General features: G+C 45.6%; 1 protein-coding gene across 3 annotated transcripts; it reads left to right on the top strand.

The window, feature by feature from the left end:
- Nucleotides 1–753: 753 nt before the first annotated feature.
- On the top strand, nucleotides 754–8679 carry arl13b (ADP-ribosylation factor-like 13b). Of its 3 annotated transcripts, none has more exons than XM_080493327.1 (10): nucleotides 754–1196; nucleotides 3275–3345; nucleotides 3797–4046; nucleotides 4698–4803; nucleotides 4893–5095; nucleotides 5181–5295; nucleotides 6015–6120; nucleotides 6223–6354; nucleotides 6472–6540; nucleotides 7982–8679. In XM_080493327.1, exons 1-10 carry the CDS (start codon nucleotides 1138–1140, stop codon nucleotides 7993–7995), a joined length of 1125 nt encoding a protein of 374 aa, XP_080349453.1. In that variant the 5' UTR covers nucleotides 754–1137; the 3' UTR covers nucleotides 7996–8679. The 3 variants fall into 3 exon arrangements, with proteins under 3 accessions (XP_080349453.1, XP_080349451.1, XP_080349452.1); XM_080493325.1 differs by having other exon boundaries at nucleotides 757–1196; nucleotides 7852–8014; XM_080493326.1 differs by lacking the exon at nucleotides 6472–6540 and having other exon boundaries at nucleotides 757–1196; nucleotides 7852–8669.
- Nucleotides 8680–14599: the final 5920 nt, after the last annotated feature.

Genomic DNA, 14599 nt, shown 5'->3' on the forward strand with positions numbered 1-14599 from the left:
TATATTCTATAATCCGTTTTATCTTATCTTGTCTTTTTGTCTTTAAATATTTTGTCTTTGGCTCAGTTGGTAGCACATGAGATTTATAATCTCTAGGTAGAGGGTTCATGTACCACGCTGGGTGCCACCTTCCCCTGGGCTCCCCACCCATAGGAAAGATTTTCCATTGGTGCAACGTGATCTGGCCCACAACCCGGAATCTGTGTTGTCTTGTCTTAACTTATCTCGTCTCCTTGTCCTATATATTCGTGTCTGACGGGACAAATTCTTCTGTTATTTTGTTTTTTTTCTTGTCTTTCCTAATCTTATCTTGTCTTTACTTATCTTGTCTCTTCTCATCCTATTTTTTTTATCACTTTTTGTCTACTACTACTTGTCTGATTTTTCCCTTTTCTTTCTTCTCCTTTTCACCTTTTCTCCTTTTTTAAATCAATTTACTTTGACTCTTCCCCCCCAAACAATTTTTTGTGGTTTTACCTTTATTTTTTTAGGCAATTCCAGATATCCATACTGTTTCAGCTGTTTTACTTTCTTCAGCTGTTTTCAGACCTTTTTTTTTTTTTTTACAAATCAGTGCGGACTATTAAGTTTATAACAAAAGTATGAACTTTTATCAGGGCGAGTCTTCCGTTCACATTACAGTGCAGTTCCTCTGGTTCGCCTTTAGGCGTCGCTTGCCCTCTATGCTTCGTTTTATCCAGGACGTATGATGACGTCAACACGTCTGATGACGCCAGCACGTCGCAGCCTAGCAGCGGAGAAGACGGCGTAAACAAAGCAGGCAGCTAATGACGGCTAACAGAGCGAAGCTAAGCGTCTATTTGTCAAAGTTTGGTCGATATGACTGATAAGTGCGATAAAAGAACACATTTTTAATGGCGAGTAAAAGTGTCGTTCAGAGTTAAACGGCCTCACTCGAGTCCTGAAACCGAAAAGAGTCGAGTTGACAGCGTACCGTTATTCATTAGCCTCATTAGCTCCGTTAGCCTCGGCTAAACGACCTCCGTTTATCGTCAACAACATTTCACCGATGAAACTCGGAGATTTATCGTCACGCCGTGGGCTGCTGTGATGAGTCGGCTCGCCATGGTGGAGGACCGAGCTGCCCGGCTGTAGCCTCCCCGGACTGGGATTGAGATGTTCAGCCTGATGGCGAACTGCTGCAACTGGATGAAGCGCTGGCGAGAGCCCGCGAGGTGGGATTAAAACTCGGGAATTCATCATTTATCCTCAGTCAAACTGCAGGAAATGCACACGAACACTGGCAGGACACAGATCTAATAGTGCTGAATAAGATCAGCTCTTTAGGTAGTCCGAATTGATGTATACATGCGTTTAAAAAAAATGGTAATTTCAAGGGATTATCTCTGCATGTTTATGAAATAAAATTAATATTAAAGTTTGTTAAATGTTATTTTTGGAATTTTACGCAAATCTAATGAAGGTTTCTATTGCGTCATGGCAAAAAAAACAACCTCAGAATCATGGAAATTATTATTATTTTTTAATGTATGTCTGGGTATTTCATCTACAATCCAAGAAGATAATCCAAAAGTCTCAGTGTGTCTCTCCCATTTCTTGACTGATTGTGTGAATTAGGTAATTCTTGTGTCTGCCTTAGTGACAAGGCTCAAAGATTATTACCCTAGGCTGATTGTTTTTTTAATTTAAATATTGTTTTTCTGCATTTTCGTTATTGATTCGGGTAGCCGCTTCTAAAATAAAAATAAAAAAATCACAAAAAGCTGCGAAAAAATGTCCCAAACAAAGGGAGGAGATGAATGGAGATCAGCGTCTGTTGCCATGGAGATGCTAAAATCAAAATAGAGGCAGGCACACAAATTTTCATCTAAATTTGTCTTGTTTTTAAACACATCTAATGAAGCTTCCACTCTTTAATGGAAAAAAAGGGGAAATTATGCAAAATTAAAATCAATTTAAAATTAGGTGTTAAATTTATAATCCAGGAAAATATTCCAGTGTGTCTCCATTACCTCGCCAGTTATAATGTGGAAGCCACTCAAAGTGACAGTGCTTCCCTCACGTGGAGCGTGTGATCCCCTGGATTTAGTGAGAAATCCTCCTCTAATCCCGCGCCGGGTCAGTTCAGTGGGTCGCTTCGCCGTGTTTGTTGTCGTTGGCGGCGTTTGCGGCGGTCGGGATGGAGATGGAGGGTTAGCGAGACGTCATGTCACCCGGTCGTTTGGGGGAATCCCACCGCGAGGCCGTCCCGATGAAAGCCAGCTGGCTTCAGACAACGGTGCGATGGATTGTGCGGTTGATGTCGTTTCGGCGCAAGTTTCAAAGTTAAGTATTATAGAGGATGCAGAGACGGATGCCGTTTAACACTCGAGGTGTAGAGCGTTCTCTAAATTTACATATTTAGATCGTGTTGCGACCAACCAACTAGGTTTATTAAAAAAGTTGTTGTAGTTTGTGTGGTTTATAAGCAGTGCACACGCTCCTGTAAAACTATGTGTTGAGACAGAGAGAGAGCATTTTCTAAAAGCTGCGTTTTCCTCGTTCCCATGTAGACGGAGTCTGAGCAAGTTCAAAAAGTTGCATTTTCCATGTTTCCGTGGAGACTGAGTCGGAGCATTTTCAAAAAGTTTTTTCCCCTGTCTGACCCTGTTACAAAAGTTGTGTTTTTCCCATTTCCACAGAGACAAAGCATTTTCAAAAAGGTGATCCCCCCCAAATTTTCATAGAGTTGGAGCTTTGTCCTTCCTTTTCACAGAGTTGGGAGTGTTTTCCACAAGTTTCTTATTTTTCCCAAATTTCCACGGAGACCGAGCATTCTCCCAATTTCCAAGAGATGGAGCATTGTTGAAAACTTGTGTTTTCCACCATTTCAAAAAGTATTCTTTTCCCCGTTTCCACAAAGTACACCTGCAATAATAAAAAAAAAAAAAACCCTCTTAATTATAAAGTTTTGGATTATTGAAAGCGTGTGCCATTTATGCACCTGTGAGAAGGGCAAAGGAACTTCACTTTAGGAGTGTTTTCGAAAAGTTGTTTCCACTTCTGCTTTCTACTATCATAGTTTAAACAAAGAATTAGTGAGCAAGGTGACGGTGCCGGACACTAAACGCGCGTTGTTTCTCCACAACGTGACCCGAGCTGACTCACTCCGTCTCGCGCACGCTTGTGTTGCAAATTCGGATTAATAATTAGATTAGATTATGTGCGTCACGAGTGCTAATGCATGCCAAGGTCTCCCCCTTGAACGTGGCCGATTATTTGGAGATTCATGTTTTTGATGTCTTTCTTGCAGGAAAGTGACTCTTTTAATGGTGGGACTGGATAACGCGGGCAAGACGGCCACGGTGCGAGGAATCCAGGGAGGTCAGGACACGTCCATTTCAACCATTTTTTTTAAAAGCAAATGTCTAGATGATGGACGCAACACAACACTTTCTGAGCTGAGACGTGAAAGCGAGCCGAACTCGACTCAAAGCCACGTAAAAACAACCATAAGACACTTTTTTCAGAGTTTTTTCCACGAGAAAGTATTATTAGAATTGGCTTGATATTGACATTATAGTGAGTTTCAGTACTAATTGTGGAAACATAGACATGTCCATCATCGGCGTAAAGCTGTTATTTTACCAACCCACGCAACAGGAAGTTGAATTAAAATGCGTTTGACACCCCGGTTCAATCAGTAATCTGTGTTTATCGTCTTGTTTCTACCTAACAAACCTTTTTTATATACATTTAGTGACACATTTCACTGCTTCCAAGCTCGTTTTTATGTGTTCTTGCAGTTTTCAGAACCCGTCTGTATTTTTTTCAGAGAATCCACAGGACGTGGCTCCCACAGTGGGTTTTTCCAAAGTGGACCTGAAGCAGGGCAAGTTCGAGGTGACCATCTTCGACCTGGGCGGGGGCAAGAGGATCCGGGGAATCTGGAAGAACTACTACTCGGAGTCGTACGGCGTGGTGTTCGTGGTGGACTCCAGCGACGTGCAGCGGATCCAGGAGACGCGGGAGGCCATGGCGGAGGTCCTGCAGCACCCGCGCATCGCCGGGAAGCCCGTGCTGGTGTGAGTGGAGAGACGCTTTCACGTCGCGTTAAGGACGTCTGGTTTTAGCCCTGGCAAAGTTTTCCTCGTTTCCATGGAGACGGAGGTGGAGCGTTTTCGAAAAGTTGCGTCTTCTCCATTTTCCACGAAGTAGGAGTGTTTTCAATAAGTTGCGTTTGCAAAGCGATTGAGATGGAACATTTTTGAAAAGCAATTTTTTCCACAGAGACGGAGGTGGAGTATTTTGAAAAAGTTAAATTTTTCTCCCGTTTCCATGGAGACAGAGTCTGACCATTTTGAAAACTGTTTTTGTCTGCGTCCATGGAGACGGAGTTGGAGCATTTTCGAAAAATTGCGTTTCCTCTCGTTTGAGCGGAGAGCAAAAGTTTCTAAAAAGCAGTGTTTTCAAAAAGCTAAATTTTTCGCCCATTTCCACGGAGACAGAGCATTTTCAAAAAGTAGCTTTTTCTGAGGTTTCCATGAAGACGGAGTCAGAGCATCTTCAAAAAGTTGCGTTTCTCCCCCGTTTCCATGGAAACAGACGTGAAGCATTTTCAAAAAGTTGCATTTTCTCCCGTTTCCCGGGAGCAGCAGCTTTTTCGGAAAGAGTCACATTACAGGTTTGGACTCGTTGACCTCTCAGTAACCAACCTCTCGTCCTCCGGCTCTCAGGCTCGCCAACAAACAGGACCAAGAAGGGGCGCTGGCCGAGGCGGACATCATCGAGAACCTGTCGCTGGAGAAGCTGGTCAACGAGAACAAGTGTCTGTGTCAGATCGTGAGTGTTTGTGCAGCTGCCGCCGACAGTGAGGGCGCTCGCTTTGGCCCTCGCCCTCACTGAAACATGTCTCGGCCTGCCTCCTCCAGGAGCCGTGCTCGGCCGTGTTGGGCTACGGGAAGAAGGTGGACAAGTCCATCAAGAAGGGCCTGAACTGGCTCCTCGGCAACATTGCCAAAGACTACGAGGCCATCACTGAGCGCGTGCAGAAGGACACGGCGGAGCAGCGAGCGCTGGAGGAGCAGGACAAGAAGGAGAGGGCGGAGAGAGTCCGCAGGATACGAGAGGAGAGGTGGATCAGGAGTCATTCCAAACCCGAGTCCAGCGCTTCATCCCAGTTCCTCGCGACGAGAGGTTAACGTCTGATTCGTCCGCAGAGAGCGAGAGGAGCGCGAGGAGGCCGAGCGGGAGGGAAGGAACATCCAGGAGGAGGAGCCCGACGAGGAGAACATCCAGAGCCCCTTCCAGCCAATCGGAGACGTGATCTGTGAGGTGAGACGCCGCTTTCAATGGATCGTTTGCAAAAAGTCGTCTTTTCACTTGTTTACACGGAGACGGAGCGTTTTCAAAAAGTTGCATTTTCCCGTTTCCATGGAAAAGGAGCCTCGCGTGTTCACAAAAAGTCTTGTTGTCACTCGTTTCCATGGAGACGGTGCGTTTCCCCAACAGCTGTTTTCAAAACGATCTGTTTTCACCCTTTGACACGGCAACGGAAAAGTAGAGTTTTCAAAGTTTTCTCCTGCTACCAAAATTAAACTTTTTCATTTCCACATTTTCCAAAAGTTGCGTTTTCACCCGTTTATATGGCAATGGAAAATTTTTATAAAGTTGAGTTTTTCCCCCGTCTCTATGGAGATGGACTCGGAGCGTTGTCAAAAAGATGTGTTTTCACCCTTTTACACAGCAATGGAGCATTTTCAAAAAGTTAATGCTTCTGTTTCCACGGAAACGGTTTCCGAGTGTTTTCGAAAAATGTTGTGTTTCCACGGAAGCGCAGTATTTCTCCAAAAGTTGCGTTTCCCCCGGTTTCCATGGAGATGGAGTCGGAGCGTTCTCAAAAAGTTTCGTTTTGGCCCGTTTCCGTGGAGACAGAGTGGAAGCGTCATGCCACTCTGGAGGCCGCCATTGTTGTTACCGTCCATCTACTGAGCGTGTGCAGAAGGAGTATTTACTGTCGCCATGTAAACTCTGCGTTCTTGTCCTTTTTCTAGAATGAAGACAAGGAGAAGGAGAGGATGAGACACAGGCCGCCTCAGGAGGACGAAGAGGAGGAAGACGAGGAGGAAGCCGCGGTAGACGACGCCAGGCAAACCTCAGGTGAATCCAATCGAGACGAAGTTGTTTATCTAGATCGGACGTTTGTGGAACTTTTAGAGAAAACAAATGCTCGTCTGATGTGGTTTTAAAATGCTCCTGCAGCCGCCGCCGCCGCCGCCGCCGAGCAAGGCAGGAAGAAGACGAGCAAGCTGCACCTGAAGAGGAAGCACCGGGTGGATCCTCTTCGGCTGGAGGACGGCCCGGCCGAGAGTCGCACTCCTCCACCGCCCCCAGGTCAGTTTCACCGCCAAACACGGCGGCGCCGTTTGAGTCCAGACGACGGCGGCGGAGCCCGCGCGCCGGGACGCACTCTCTTTTTCACCGTTTTGTGTGTATTCTGTGTGTTTTTAGTGGGATGGGCCACACCCAAAGTGTCTCGGCTGCCAAAGCTGGAGCCTCTGGGCGACTCGAGACACTCTGGTAAATCTGCCCCGCGGGGCCCCCCAAGTCTCGCTCTCAATTCGCTAACCGCCGCTTGACGTCATTACATCAAACCGTCGCCGTCTCACTGGCTCATTCATGACTTGTGCTTCGCATGGTGTGGATGTCACTAACACCCGGTAACGCCGTGTCATAACAAGCTTTCTAGTTTTGAAAGAGTCACATTTTGCAATCTGTCTAAAAAAACTTCCCCCTGTTACTGTTGCATTATGGGTGTTTGTTTTTACGCTCTGACAGCGTGGTTATGAGGCTAGCTTGATAGCATCGAGCTAGCTAGCTTTCATGGCCGCATCACCGATATCTTAGTTTGAGTCTCGGCTCCGGATAGAAAAGTTGCATTCTAGTCAGTTCCCACGGAGATGAAGAGTTTTCGAAAAGTTGCAGGGTTTCTTTTCACCATTTCCATGGAGACAGAATATTTTCCAAAAGTTCCGTTTTCCACAGAGATGGATGGAGAGCTTTCGAAAAGCAGTTTTATTTTCAAAAAGTTATGTTTTCCCCGTTTCCACGGAGACAAAAGTTTGCGAAAAGTTGCATTTTTCCTTTTAAGGGACTCTTTACGAAGGACTTTTGAAAAGTTCCGTTTTCCCCGTTTCCACAGAGACGGAGAGTCTTCGAAAAGCCGCTATTTCCCCCGTGTCGTTGCGTTTCCCGTGACTCCGAATACCGTCGTCGTGGAAACGGACACCCAAAACGCAACGATAGCGTTCCGTGTTCAAATGTTGCGGCGCAAACGTGATTTGGCCCCGGATGTTTTCCGCTGCGTGCTTTTCCTCCGCGGTGTAAAAGTCGCTAACGTCCCATTTGAAGGAGATCGGAGGAGGCTAGTCTGGATTAGCGGATGATAATCCCTGACATCTTGCATGTGGCTGCATCGTGGACGGTTTGTGTTTGTTCCACAGTCTCGCTGCTGAGTCTCTGTGGAAACGCTGAAGTCTTCCTGCAGACGTGTGCCTACTGTTAATTAGTCTCAGACGCCACATTGCACTCTCTCTCTCTCTCTCTCTCTCTCTCTCTCTCTCTCTCTCTCTCTCTCTCTCTCTCTCTCTCTCTCCGCCTCCTGCATCTCTCCAGCCATGTGTTTGTGTGGAATCTCAAGCTGCAGACGTCTTAATCAACTCAAAGTCTGTGTAATCATTCACACTCTCCTCCCCCCCCCCCCCCTCCCCCTCTCCCCCCCTTCCCATAAGTCATCGCACGCTCTCTCACATTAACCGGCAGCGTCTCTTCTCCCAGGCGCGGCTGGACGCCGTCCACTAACGCCGCCCAACCTTCTTCTTCCCCCCGCAGAGTTTTACAAGAAGCCCCTCCCACCGGTGGCCAACCGGCCGCAGCCCAACGGCGACGCTCACGACATCGTAGTTTAGCGCCGCGCGAGGTTGACTCTCCACCAATCAAATTCTTTGCTTTGTGTCCCAAGCGGGCGGCGTGTGACCTGGAGGACGGAGGTGGACCGGAGGGGAGGGGGGAGGAGGGGGGGGGGGGGGGGGGGACAGAGCGGGACGGGGGACGTGAAGCGGACTCAAACCGTCTCCCGACCGGAAAAGTGACGGCGATGCTCTCTCTGTTACAAAGTGATGTAAATATAACCCTGCACACGTCGCCATTAATGCCCATAGTTCATATATCGTTTATTTTTGCACTCGTGGTGTGAATGACAGAGGAAAATGGAGGTTTTGAAGCGAGAAAACACTTTATTTTGTTTTTGTTTATTGTGTACAGAGCTTGAGGTCCTGTTTCCGTGTTACAAGTGAAAACGCTTTCCGTCGCAGCAAGGTGTCCTGTGTGGACGCCAACGGCGAGAAAGCATTCACCCCAGTGTGTCCCCCGTTTCCATGAAGACAGTTGAAATGGTTTTAAAGAGTCCCCCCCCCCAAACACACACACTTCTCGTCAGCGACCCCCCCTGAAACACTACAGAAATGTTGACTTGAAAGCGTTGTTTGGTAAACAAGGCCTCAGCTTGTTGCTGTTTGTAAAGTGGAGTAAAGCCCCAGTTAAAGCTTCTCCTCCTCCAACGTCACTTTAAAGTCGCGACGAGCTCCACGGTTGGAAACATATTTTTTTGTACCGAGTCTGAATTTTATAACCACAAATAAAGAGGTTTTAAATATGTGGACTGTTTGTATTTTTTTTGAAAAGTACTTTTTTGTAAGTAAGTACGTCTTGTTGGTCTTGAACCCACGATCTTCCGGTTCCCAACTTTATTGTGCAGTAGCCCTTTAAGACCGCCGGTTGATCAAAACAGTAAAGTCTTTGTCCTCTAGATTTCACTAAACTTAATTTGCAGAGCCAACTGGTGACAATATGGACCGTTGTGTGTAATTCCCACATTCGTCCACAAGATGGCAGGAAAGAGGAGCTTTCAAGTGAGAACTGGAAGTTTGCCATCTGGTGGTCAAAAGTAGTAAGTACTACCAACGTGTGTACAATGAAATAGAGACCACATGAGGACAGTGAAGCGCCTGTTGTGATTCTGAAAGAGATTAATTTACTTCAGGGGTCTGTTTTTGGTCAAATTATGTTTTTTTATACAAGTTAAATAAAAAAATTCGATAACGTTATGTACTGATGAAAATGTATTTGTTACGTCCTTTGAGACGATATTGTCCTCCTGGTCAGTAGTTACTTTCACTGACGTCACTATCCAATGTCAAGGCTTCAACTTGTGACCAACTTGTATCTATATTGTGTACTCATAAACTCTGTATATACATTAAGGTGTGTTCATGGTCTGCTTTCATTAGAGGTGTGGCTCGGTGGGTATAAGACCTCAAACTGGAGAGGGTCAGTGTCCTCCGTCCTTATATGTCCTCATGAGTTGCTATTACATGGATGTTCATCCATCAGGGAGACAGAGAGGTATCCCAGTGGAGAGCACCGCTGGTACTGATCCAAAGTATAAAGGTGAATCCTTCTGCAGGTGTCAAAGTAAAGGTTCCGCTCAGTCGGTAAAGCAGATGTGACACCGACGTTTGGGACAGAAACTTTGTCATTTTCAAAAAGCGCAACCTCAAAAAAATGAATGACAAAAGCGCCACGAGAACAAAGTGAAGAGGAACGTGTGGTGGTTGAAGTGGTTTGAGACTGTCGCGCATGCTTTGGTGCCGGTCGACGGGTGGGGGTTCGATCCCCCCCCCAGCCGGTTGGGATGTTGGAAAGGAGGGAGTTATGTCGAAAGGAGTCATTTTCAAAACTAACTTACAACCCGAAAAATGATAAAAGCGCCACGAGAACAAAGTGAAGAAAAACTAACTTACTAGTCGATGAGTCGTTCCGCCCCTGATTTATATTTATTGAATTTGTTTGACAGTTTTCTCTCACTAAATGTCTTTTACTCGGTTTAAGTTGATCACTAGGTTGATTTCTGCCCTCCTGTCGCCTTAAGATACTGCTTAAGATGTTAATAATTAGTCAGACACTCTCATGGCATTTGATATGTATAATAAAATCACAAATAACTTTTAATCAACGTTTAGTTAATAAATATTATATCTTTAAGGATGACTGATTATAGTACACGACTATTTTATCACTATTAAAATCTAACGTATGGAGGTGTGTCTATGGTTTGTGTTGGTAGTGGGTGAGACCTCTGACCTGAGTGCAACACATCAAGAGTTCAAGTCCTGGTCAGTGACCCTCCCTATTCATACATGTTCTAGGGTTCTTTTGCGTCGGTATATGTATAAAGTTGTAGCCGTTCATGCACGTCTCAGGTAACGAGGGATAGCTCAGTGGGGAGCACTACTGTCACTGATGCAGCACGTCAAGGGTTCAAGTCCACAGATTCAAGTGTTTTCTCAAACTGTTTCTGTGAAGTGGTTTAAGACTGTCATGCACGCTTTTGGGTGCTGGTGGACAGGCGGAGGTTCAAGTTGTCAAGAGTATTATTGTCAAGATCAGAGATCATCATTGTGTTGATGTTTTTTTATATTGTGGTTCAGGTTGAAAGAATTCATGAATGGAATCCTTGTTTGATTTGGGTGGGAGGTAAACAGTGGCCACTTATCTCCACAGTCATGGACTTCATAGATGTCGAGTATTTCCTCACTGCGACAGCAGCAGCGGAAGTCACGTGACCCCAGTAGGAACGTTCGTTCACTGTCACCGCAACACTCCGGACACACCTTACCTGCGCACCACCTGAAGCACAACGCTCATGTCAACCCATGTCAATAAACCCCTAAACAGGCACTAATGACAGGTAAGAGCATATCAGAGCAGCAAAATCCACATCTAATCCGAAATAATCCGCGGCTGTATGTTTGCGGAGAAGTTTAACTCATTGACTGCCAGGCATTTTCAGCTTTGGGAAGTGCGTTCTGCCAGCGTTTTCAGGGGATTTGACCCAACTTTGAAGGGCCACAGAATATGCATTTTGTTAGACTATGTAACACCAAGGGCACCAAATTAAAGATTGGGATCTCTGCTTTCATCTGGAAAAAACTGTTTGTTTCTACCTTTTACCGTTCATGAGCAATCTGCCGTAGAACATAGCAAAGTTTCACCCAAAACACCTGCTTCTGACCAAAAAACAGAGAAAACTAGCTTTTTGTAAACAGTAACTTATCAAGCAGAAAAGCGACTTTTATATGCATTTTGTTTGCTTTAGTGACTCCTGAAACATCTTAACACCTTTTCCAATATATAAATTATAAAAACATGACTCCGAAAAAATACTTTTGATGGCAAATTTTTGGAAATTTATTCACAAAACAGAAAATGCAACTTTTTTAAACCATCTCAAAAAGTACACAAATTTTGAAACAACAACAGAAAAATAGATAATAGAACTAGAAATGTATGAACTAGAAAAAAAGTGAGTGTGTGAGAGTGAGTTTGTGAAGAGTGTGTGATTGAGTGTGTGTGTGTGAGTGTGCGTGTTAGAGTGTGTGTGTGTGAGTGTGCGTGTTAGAGTGTGTGCTTTTTCAATCCTCCCAGGCCCAGTAGTTCGGCTTTGTGTGGTAGAAGGTGAAACAGTCTCCTGTGTGCAAGGGAACACGACACGCTGCGCACCACTTGTTGGTCTCCTTGCGAAGACCCCTACCCCCTACCCGACATCTTCTCGTCGGTCTCTCCTTCTTGCTGGTGGCCATCAGGTGGATGCCATCCAGATGGCAACCACTCATCTGAGGAATCCGGATCTGGTTCGCTGTAAGAGCCCGCGTCACTCGAGCCAGCCGGTGATACGCTCCGTGAGGCACCAGGTGTCTCCCGGTCTTCCTCCCCGCAACGCTGGCTCCCCAGATGGACCCTCACCTGGATCTCCGCTATCTCCCCTCTCAACCTCACTCACCGATCCGCGGGTCAAACTCTCCCACAGTGTTAACTGTTTATAACCGCCCTTCTTCACCATGTCTCTTGCTATCCTGTCTCTCTCTAAACCGCTATCTCTCGCTAATACTAACTCCCGCCGCTCCGCTACCTGCTCACACCACGTTCTCCAAACACTCCACACACTTCCGCCTCTCGGCAGACTTTTGACCCCACCGATCGCGCAATACTGCATTCTAGTGGCATCGATTAATCATTACAGGTAATGTCTCAGTATAAAGGCTCATTCATAAGGTGCGCCAGACATTTCTACAGCCCGCTGTGTAAAAAAATGAAAAACTCGTCAATGGCAGTGAGCGTTACTATACATTATACTCGTCAAACTCGTCAATGGCAGCCAATGAGTTAATGTCAAACTGACGTCATATCACGGCCATTAGCATCGGCTGACGTTCTTAGCTCACACGTCGTCCGTTGTAAACACACTGACATGTTTCCCCAAACATAAACATGCGTTTTGTGGCTTTTATTATTTGAGAAAGACAGTTTATTAAAGTCCTTATTGGAATGAAGAGACGGGCAGGGTAAAGCCACATTCACCCGAAGCCGGAGTTTGATAAAACCCTCGATATTTTGCGTTTGGGCCTTGAATTTACATGCAAAGGCAGATATGAGTCTCTAAAAACAAAATAAATCTGAAACTCTGAACACAGTGGCGAGTTAGAAAAACAAAGTCTTTATTGACAAAGCCGGAAGTACAGTAGTAAACAATACTGTATAACAGCCGCCACACAAACCTTGAGGATATTACGTCATGGTTTTTTGATTAGTGTATCAACATTTATGAATATAGCGTTTGGCTAAAAGTATAATAAGATTAATGATATAACTTTTTTTTTTTATCAGAGAGGGAAAGTCAATGAAGTCAATGTTCAAATATATTCATATTTAAAGTGTCATTTTTTTGTCAGTGTTTTTTTTTCCCCCCTGTGCTGCCACCACAGCTTTCCACTCTCCCGCTGCCATCCTTCATCTCCTCCGCTGCCACCGCATCCTTCATCTCCTCCGCTGCATCCTTCTCCCTTGCTGCCACCGCATCCTTCGTCTCCACCACTGCCACTGCATCCTTCTTTAAGTGTCCCAGTACTGGAGGAATCGAACCTCCATCAGTCTGTGTTCTCCAAACCGAGAACCAGACCGGTCAATTGGAGTTTGGACGGTCAAAAGCTGGTCTAAGCTTTGAGCCGTGGTCCCTGGAACACCAAGACTGCTCCTCCCTGTGTGAAGCCACACAGCCACACACACTGTTCCACTGCACCAGCGGCTGTCATGCTTTGAGTGGAGGACCAGACCTCTGCTCAACACAGAAAATATAACTTGTATTCCAGGAGTTCCCCCTCACTGGGACTTGAACCCAGGTCTCCCACGTGCAAGGCAGTGCTCTTCCACACTGAACCAACCGGCCACACTGGAGCTTCTGCTCGGGTTCCATTTATACTTCCATGTGTCACAAACCAGGATTAAAAAACAAGCGAATGTTGGTGAAGGTCGAGAGGGAAAGGTTACAAAAATAAATAACTTTATACCCTCAAGAGCTGCAGCTCCTCTGTGGGTCTGGTAATGTCTTGACTCCTCCCGCTGTTCCTCTCGCCACTCTGGAGGGAAGGACTGGACTTTGTCCGCCGCTCCACCACCCCACCAGACGGGGGCGACGTGAAATTCTTTATGACAAAATGAAGTATTTTTTAATACCAATCAACTGTATTTGCAATCTTTCTGGTTCTTAGCTTGAAACACTGGATACAGAAACCGGACTTTTCTCCTCCGTCACAGCAGCTATGAAGGAAAAGAACTACAAGTACTTCAAAAGCTCTTCAAAGGTCTCCATTTTTTACCTTGAAATACACCATTTTTACTAAAGTTGTGTATTTTAACCACACTGGTGTATCGCCGTCACAGTGCTATACATCTGACAACAAACCTAAAATAAACAAATAAGTGGCAGATAACATGCAGAACAGCAGCTCCAGGCACGATTGATCACATAAAACACACCACTTCCACAAACAACAACAACAACAAAATCCTGACGAGTCACTAAACAAGCAGTCATACAGATGTCTGTGTGTACTCAATATAGTTTATAGATTATAGCAACATCCACACCCAAGAGTTTCTGACTGTATCGGCCGGGTCACGTCAAGGATTTATACTCTTTGTTGGGTTGTTGCTGTTGGACCGTCTCCATCAATTATGTTTGTGTCAAAAACTAATCCAATCAGTTCAATCGATCTTCTTCTTCTGGGTCATATCTGCGAGGAAATCACCTGCTTCACCCCCGCCTCCAGACCTGTCAAAACAAAAGCAGAGCAGGCTGTTGAAATGAGCTCTCTTGGATTTGGACATTTAAAAGTGCCTGTAGATCAAAACAAGAAAAGCCATTTTCACTGCAGTTTTTTCGAAAGACGTGAGACTATTTATTTATTTATTTGTTTTTTCTAGGGAGGCATTGCTGGCTCTCAGGCACTCGCCCCTCTCAGATCTGCTCTCAATCAAAAAGCCATGTCCACTGCCAGTTCTGTATTCTGGTGTTTATTTCCAATAAAACTGCTGGAGTTGTAAAACACCTCGGTTCCCCGGCCAGCGGAGCATCTTTCCAGGGAACGACCCGCAGCAGCCGGCACCCAGCGTTTAAAACAGCAAACATAAAGGCCTTCACGAGCCGGGAATAGGCTGGAGCAGCGTACTGTTAAATCACTTG

The sequence above is a fragment of the Lipophrys pholis genome, assembly GCF_963383615.2.
Source record: "Lipophrys pholis genome assembly, chromosome: 23".
NCBI lineage: Eukaryota > Metazoa > Chordata > Actinopteri > Blenniiformes > Blenniidae > Lipophrys > Lipophrys pholis.

Bases quoted from the DNA above. Each gene is read 5' to 3' on its own strand.
- arl13b (XM_080493325.1), top strand. From the start codon at position 1,138: ATGTTCAGCCTGATGGCGAACTGCTGCAACTGGATGAAGCGCTGGCGA. The intron at 1,197-3,274 runs GTGGGATTAAAA...TCTTTCTTGCAG, and splicing joins CGCTGGCGAGAGCCCGCGAG to GAAAGTGACTCTTTTAATGG. The intron at 6,121-6,222 runs GTGAATCCAATC...ATGCTCCTGCAG, and splicing joins CGACGCCAGGCAAACCTCAG to CCGCCGCCGCCGCCGCCGCC.